The sequence below is a fragment of the Lactuca sativa genome, chromosome 2 (genome assembly GCF_002870075.4).
Source record: "Lactuca sativa cultivar Salinas chromosome 2, Lsat_Salinas_v11, whole genome shotgun sequence".
Taxonomy (NCBI): Eukaryota; Viridiplantae; Streptophyta; class Magnoliopsida; order Asterales; family Asteraceae; genus Lactuca; species Lactuca sativa.
The window spans coordinates 141,626,727-141,633,903 of NC_056624.2; the positions used below are offsets into that span (position 1 = coordinate 141,626,727).

At 38.8% G+C, this 7,177-nt stretch overlaps 2 protein-coding genes across 2 annotated transcripts; one reads left to right on the top strand and one right to left on the bottom strand.

Moving 5' to 3' along the window:
• The first annotated feature begins 328 nt into the window (after positions 1-328).
• Positions 329-1,499, top strand: LOC111917498 (uncharacterized). Its single transcript, XM_023913179.3, has 3 exons — positions 329-487; positions 561-698; positions 1,260-1,499. The coding sequence occupies exons 1-3, from the start codon at positions 397-399 to the stop codon at positions 1,274-1,276; spliced, it is 246 nt and encodes an 81-aa protein (XP_023768947.1). The 5' UTR covers positions 329-396; the 3' UTR covers positions 1,277-1,499.
• A 944-nt stretch (positions 1,500-2,443) lies between these two features.
• On the bottom strand, positions 2,444-6,849 carry LOC111917497 (LRR receptor-like serine/threonine-protein kinase GSO1). Its single transcript, XM_023913178.3, has 2 exons — positions 3,019-6,849; positions 2,444-2,919 (listed from the first exon to the last, which is right to left on the bottom strand). Exons 1-2 carry the CDS (start codon positions 6,422-6,424, stop codon positions 2,549-2,551), a joined length of 3,777 nt encoding a protein of 1,258 aa, XP_023768946.1. The 5' UTR covers positions 6,425-6,849; the 3' UTR covers positions 2,444-2,548.
• Between the last annotated feature and the right edge of the window lie 328 nt (positions 6,850-7,177).

A 7,177-nucleotide genomic window follows, 5' to 3' on the forward strand; every position in this document is an offset into this window, starting at 1 on the left:
TTGTTTGTATAAAACACATCATATATATATATATATATATATATATATATATATATATATATATATATATATATAAAATCATTAACTGATTTTATCAACGCGGTGCGGTTTGAACCGCAATTTTGTAATCGTAAACTGCAAACCCGCATAATGCTGTTTAATAAAAATACAAACCGCAAACCGCACCAAAAGTGTTTTAAACCGCGTTATGCGGTGTGATTTGGTGAGTTGCAGGCGGTTTATAGATACATACTTAAAGGGCTCCTTTTACTATGTTTGAAAGTTAGAGGGGGCTTTTATGATTTTTGACAAAACTATTAGTTACAAATATCGTCAAACCGAGAGGTAAAATCAGAACGAAGAGAGAGGGAGACAACGCAAGAGAGAAATAGAGAGATGCCGGCGTCAGCGACGATGATCGGAGCTTTACTGGGTTTGGGCACCCAGATGTACTCCAACGCCCTACGAAAACTCCCCTATATGCGGCGTAAGTTGTTAATTTCTCTTTGATTCGTAATCAAATCAATCGAATGAATCCATTCAATTCAAATCTGTTACAGATCCATGGGAGCATGTTCTGGGGATGGGTTTAGGTGTGGTGTTCGCTAACCAGCTAGTGAAATGGGACGTTCAGCTTCAAGAAGACCTCGATAAAATGCTCGATAAAGCCAAAGCCGCTAATGAGCGCCGTTACTTCGGTATTAAACCTAACCCTAACCTAATTTGTCTATCTGATCACCATCTGTACAATTACATCTGTGGATTTTATAATATCATGTATTTCGATTCTGCATTCGAATTTGGAACGACGTTCTTCGTTTATCTGTTCACATTTGCAATCAAATCAATGACGACTCACACTACATAGTTCTCTGTCATTATTCACTATTAGCTATGTTTAAGATCATGTGGGAATATCAACAACAAAATCCCTAAGTATTCAATAAAGATTGTTTTAGAATCCAAAAGTTATTGAATTTGTTTGAGTTTAGAGGAAAATGATAACTACATTTAAGTTAAACGAAATGGGTTAATCATATTCTTTACAGAGAGTTTTTCCTTCTTTGCTACAAATGTTTTTGTTTCATTTTATAAGTTCTGCAACTGCTGTTACTCATTGCTCTTTATTCAGTGAACATGTTCAACAAGAGAGTAGATTACTTCATTACCCTAAAGAAAATTTGTGATGAAATTCTAGAGAAACAACTTGTCATTTCTTGTCCATGTAACTAATTTGAATTTTTAACTCTTGCTTGTAGATGAAGATGACGAGTAGCAGTTTCCATTATAAAATTTGGAATCCATTTCTAGAGAGTGACAGTTTTCATTATAAAGTTTGTGTTTCATGACATTCTTCTTCTCTACTTAATTCTGTGCTTTTGTGATTGTAAGAATAAATATCATTGTACTTTGACACACATGGCTTTGCCTTGAGAAGTTGTCATACACATTTTATTATTTTTGATATGTTGAAATCCATCAAAAGATGCAGCTCTTAATGCACTTGAGTCAAAATATTATATATTTTTGAAAAAAATGCTTTACAATAGATGATCTCAAAACCTCAACAAAATGGACCTTAGAAGCTTTAGATACATGTCATCAATATATAAATCAAAACACACGAATCTTCATTTCTCTATAATTTGTCCATTTTAGTATGAATTGTTTTATTTCATTGTCATGTTTGATTGACTAGAAAGAATGAGATAAAATGTTTGTTATCAATAAATAGAAAACTAAACCGAGTAAAATTGGTAAATAAAGAAAAGGATGTTCATTTATAATAATAAATTTTAATCAAATAAATAAAGATTTATTGTTAAATAGATTACATATAGGCATATTTAATTTCGTTGAAGATACATGGCCTATGGTTTGCAAATAGTTAAAAATTATTTGTGGTCTACAAAGATTTACAAAATATATGGAAATAGATACCGTTAAATTTTAAAATATTGTTATAAGAAAAATTAATTTATTATTATTTATAAACAAATATAATTTTCGGTAACTATAACATTGTTAACCCTTTATCATCCAATAGAAGTGATTTTTGTCATTGTATCTTTTGGCTTAAAGCTTCTCATTTCGGATGTCTTTTCTCTAATTTCATACCAATGTAACTAGTTTGATCTTTTACTATTATTATTATTATCATAATAAATGCTTAATTTATTTGAAACTCTTAAACGCAGTTGAAGATGACGAATAATTTCCTTTGAAAAGTTTATGCTCTTTATGACATTCATGTACTCAACTTTTGATTTTGCGCTTTTTTTTTTTTTTTTTTTTTTTTTTTTTCTAAGAATAAATTACACAATTGGTTGTGACCTTGAGAACTCGTCATACACAATTTATCAGATTTCATAATCAGAAATCCATCAAAAGATGCAGCTTTTAATGCATTTGAATCACAACATTATATGATTGAAAAATGATGTACACTCGTTGCTTATGATATTACTCAACAAAATAAACCTTTCATATAATCTACAATCAGTCAAAACTCAAAACACACCCATTTTCATTAAAATTCACTACCAAACTACACATAAGGTTCACGACTCATTTTTTCAGCATTCGAAACTCCATCCTTAACTACATGCATAATAAGATCACAAACATGCCTTGAAGATGGCCTTTCACTAGGAACAGTTTTAGTACACTGAAGCCCGATCTCAAGAACTTGAAAAGCAGCATTTTCTTCATGAGGAAGTAACGGTTTCAGCCCCTCATCTATCAGTTCTTCACGTTTTGGTCCCTCCATTTCGATTCGCGACTCCACCCACCTCACCATATCCACATTTTCACCAAACGTCCCCCCTGTCGGCATCCTCCCACTCACTAACTCCATCAACACAATCCCCAAACTGTACACATCACTCTTCTCGGTTGCCTTAAAAGAATACGCGTATTCTGTTAAAAAAAACATTGTTAGTATACTGTATACAACTATATAATACTCCAGTCATCTGATATCAGATATTATAAAAGTAGAGATATTTAATGTAATACCTGGAGCAATGTATCCATAAGACCCTGCGAACCACAAGGAATCGTTAGTGGAAGACTCGTGGTTCTCGTGAATAGCTTTTGCAAGCCCGAAATCGCCTAAATGGGCATCCAGGTTTACATCAAGAAGAACATTAGCTGATTTTATATCTCTATGAATGATTTTAGGGACACAATCATGGTGAAGATACTCCACACCTTGGGCTAACCCAACCGCGATGTTTAACCTCGTGTCCCAATCAAGGGTCTTCTTTTTCTTGATGTTTTGTGGTTCATGGTGCAACCAATCATAAACCGAACCATTCTCCATGTACTCATAAATCAATAGGTTCGACCCTGCTCCTCGATTGCTACAATACCCGAGTAATTTCACTAATCGTCTGTGTTTTATCCGACCAATCGTGTTCACTTCTCTTGCAAAACTCTTATCAAGAAACACATCGTCTTTCCACGGTATCCGTTTAATGGCCACAGTCTCACCGGATAAAAGCTCGGCTCTATAAATTGTCCCCGACCCGCCCGAACCGATTATGAACTCGTCACTTAGGTTATTCGTGGCCTCCATTAGGTCATCCCATCTAAAATCCCGTTTCGTGGAGCCCCGTTTGAAAAAAAGCGATCTTCTTTGCACGCGTGATGAAAACGACGAAGAGTAGTCGGTGCTGCTACTCCCGTCTCCGGCTTTTACAAAGCCGGACCGGTTTCTTCTGAAGAATAACAGGGCTGCGAGAAACATCAGTGCAATCGCGGTTATTGTGGAAATAGCCGAGATTGTGATCACTGCTGCTTCACTCAGCCCTGGTTGCCGGTTTCTTGGAAACCGACAACTGTCAAGAGGTGGCCCACAAAGACCGTGGTTTCCAATGAAAACATCGGCCGGTAAGTCGGAATAGCCGTCGTCTAGTTTTCCGTTGAGATTGTTGTAAGAGAGGTTGAGTTTGCCCAAGCTACTCATTGTACCGAGTTCAGGAGGAACGGTCCCGGTCAACTCATTGTGGGACAGGTCTAGCACCTCGAGTTTCGATAATGTCCCGATTGACCCCGGGATTGTTCCCGTTAAGTTATTGTAACTCAAGTCCAAAACACTTTGTAGATTCTTGAGGTTTGCAATTTCAATGGGGATTTCACCAGAGAAATTGTTTCCCGAGAGGCGGATTTCATACAGCTTGCTTAAGCTCCCGATGGAATCCGGGATTTGGCCGGAAAGTTGATTGTTGTTCAAGTTGAGGACATTGATGGATGAAAGCTTGCTGATTTCTTTAGGCAGTATTCCGGTGATGGAATTGGAATCAAGCGAAAGGATTAAAAGATCGGAACAGTTGAATAAACTCAACGGAATCGAGCCTATAAACTTGTTGGATGAGAGCTTCAATTCCCCTAACAATGGTAAGTCTCCGAGCCACACCGGAATTGGACCCGAAAGAAGGTTGTTATTTAGATCGATGTGAGTTAAGTTTTTACACTTCGATAACTCATGTGGTAAAGATCCAGTAAGTAAATTACTTGACAAATCCAAGAGGGACAACTCTTTAATTTTCCCCAATTCCGAAGGAATTCGCCCTGTGAACCGATTCCGTCCCAGCCGTATCCTCTGAAGGAATTGTGAATTCCCGAATTCCGCCGGAATCTCGCCGGAAAATTCATTGTTGGTGACGTCAAATGAGAGAAACGAATTCGAACTACATAAAGGAGAAATGCTTCCGTTGAATTTGTTGTTTATGAGGTTTATTCTAGTCAAATTTGCAAGGTTGGTTAACTCTAACGGGAGATTGCCTTGAAGAGAGTTGTTGTAGAGCATGAGTTGTTCTAACGATCTCAGGTACCCAAAGGTGGCCGGAATTCCACCGGTGAGACTGTTGTCCGCGAGGTCTATAATGGTGAGGAGATGACAGTTGCCAAACGTGGCCGGGATTTCGCCGGAGAGGTCGTTTTGTCTCAGGTGGAGAAAGTTTAACTGGGTGAGCCGCCCGAATGTCACCGGAATTTCACCATTGAAATGGTTCCCGTAGAAATCAACCATTTGTAAGCTCGAGCAGTTTCCGATCTCCAATGGGATTCTTCCTGAAAATTGATTCTCGTACAGGAATATAATCTGGAGCTTCTGAAGCATCCCGATTTCCTTTGGTAATTCGCCATTGAATTTGTTTTGAAACAGAGATATTGTTTCGAGATTGGAGAGATTAGCTATGGCGGGAGGAACAGAACCTGTGAGCGTATTGTTATTGAGCCAGATGTCTGTCAAATTGGTTAATTTGAAAAGATCGATCGGAATTGTTCCGTTGAGTGTGTTGTTGGAGAAATCGATTTGTTTTAGAGCAATGCAATCTCCCAATTCTTTGGGTATTTCACCGGAAAACATGTTCTGTGAAATCATCAGGTGTTCCATGGTGGTGCTGGTGTTGGAACATATCGTCGTCGGAATACCACCGGAAAGACTGTTGTTTGAGAGGACAAGGTATTGGAGCCGACCCATGTTCCCTACTTCTCCGGGAACTTCACCGGAAAGCTTGTTCGCCGATAAATCAAGATTCCATAGATTCCCGAGCTGACCCACCGACTTCGGAATCTCCCCTTCGAGCTGATTCCCGAGCAAATTCAAATATTCCAACTGATTCATCTCGCCGATTCTTCTCGGAATATCCCCCGATAACGAATTATTTGCCAAGTTCAACGTTTGGAGGTTTTTCAAATCACATAACTCATCTGGGATTGAACCGTTAAGGTGGTTAACGGCGGCGGTGAACGCTACTAAGCTCGAACAGTTACCAATCTCCGGCGGGATGGGTCCTTCCAGTTCGTTGTTTTGTATAACCAGATTCTCGAGGCTCGTGAGCTTTCCTAGCTCCGGTGGTATTACCCCGGAGAGATAACACGACGCCAAACCGAGGACCGTTAGATTCTGGAGGTCACCGAGGGAAGGTGGGATAGGGCCAGTGAGGCGGTTGTCACCGATACGGAGTACCACAAGGTTATAGAGAGAACCCAGCTGCGGCGGAATGTGGCCGGAGAGTTGATTGGAGAAGAGGAGGAGAGACGACAAGGAGCTGAGAGTGGAGATATTAGGTGGGATGGGACCAGAGAGCTGGTTTGACGAAAGATCAAGGTGGAGCAGGTTCTGTAAAAGTGAAATCGACGGCGAGATTCCGCCGCCCAATGATGCACCGGAGAGGTTGAGCCCCACCACCTGAGATAACTTTCCGGCGCAGGTAACACCATACCAGTTACAGAAACTCTGGTTTTTCTTCGACCAATCTTTAAGAACATTCCCCGGGTCTTCAGTGAACGATCGTTTAACCTCTAAAAGAATTCCAAAACTCGTAGCCGAATCCAAATTCACACACTCAACATATCCAAACAGAAGAAACCCAACGAAAAACACAGCAAGAAATTTCAACACCTGTTTCGCCATGGAATTCGAGTTGCACAAAGGTTATGACGATGGACGCTCGTTTTTATTCAAGAAGCTTGGTGAGTGCGTTAATGGCGGAAGAAAAGTCATAAGGTGTCAGAAAACCAGTGCATGGAGATATGATGTTACGTTTTTTGGTAATTGAAGAGGTATAAAAGCAAGAGATAAGAAAGAAAGAGAGAGAGAAATGGAGGTGTCAGAACTCCGAAGCATCATTAATGGCCACCGTATCGATTACCCATTCCCCACACAGCAGAAATCGTTGGGTGAAGTGATGATAATTAAATGGTTTTACAGAATGTGTAAAGGGTTTAAATTGAAGTTGCAGAAAAAAGGTCAACGATTGCAGTTGTTGAAGAAGACGAAGAAGAAAAAGGAAGAGGAGTGAGTGAGTATGGCTTTGTTTCGATAAAAGCTATCGAAAGTGATTGGTTGAGTTTCCATAATCTGCATGTTTTGGATTTTAAATTTGAACAGTTTTACAAAGTCAAAATAGGGTCCACTTTCGAGTTTCCATTCTCCAGTCTACATAATTTTGTACAATTTTAATATATATATTCGAGAATTATGGATATTTATTCTATAATCTATATATAAAATTATGGTCCTTTATGGTACATGATTATGATTAGTTGATTAGATAGAGATTAGTTTGCTAAAGTGTTATATTCCATTTGTGTTATTGGGGTTGTGCCAACAAATCCTATTGTCCTTTTTAAACTCCATCGACACCTTACCAAAATCCAAAACGTT

Coding starts and splice junctions, on each gene's coding strand:
- LOC111917498 (XM_023913179.3), top strand. CDS start 397: ATGCCGGCGTCAGCGACGATGATCGGAGCTTTACTGGGTTTGGGCACC. Junction 488..560: donor AAAACTCCCCTATATGCGGC/GTAAGTTGTTAA, acceptor AATCTGTTACAG/ATCCATGGGAGCATGTTCTG.
- LOC111917497 (XM_023913178.3), bottom strand. CDS start 6,424: ATGGCGAAACAGGTGTTGAAATTTCTTGCTGTGTTTTTCGTTGGGTTT. Junction 2,920..3,018: donor TTATGGATACATTGCTCCAG/GTATTACATTAA, acceptor TTTTTTTAACAG/AATACGCGTATTCTTTTAAG.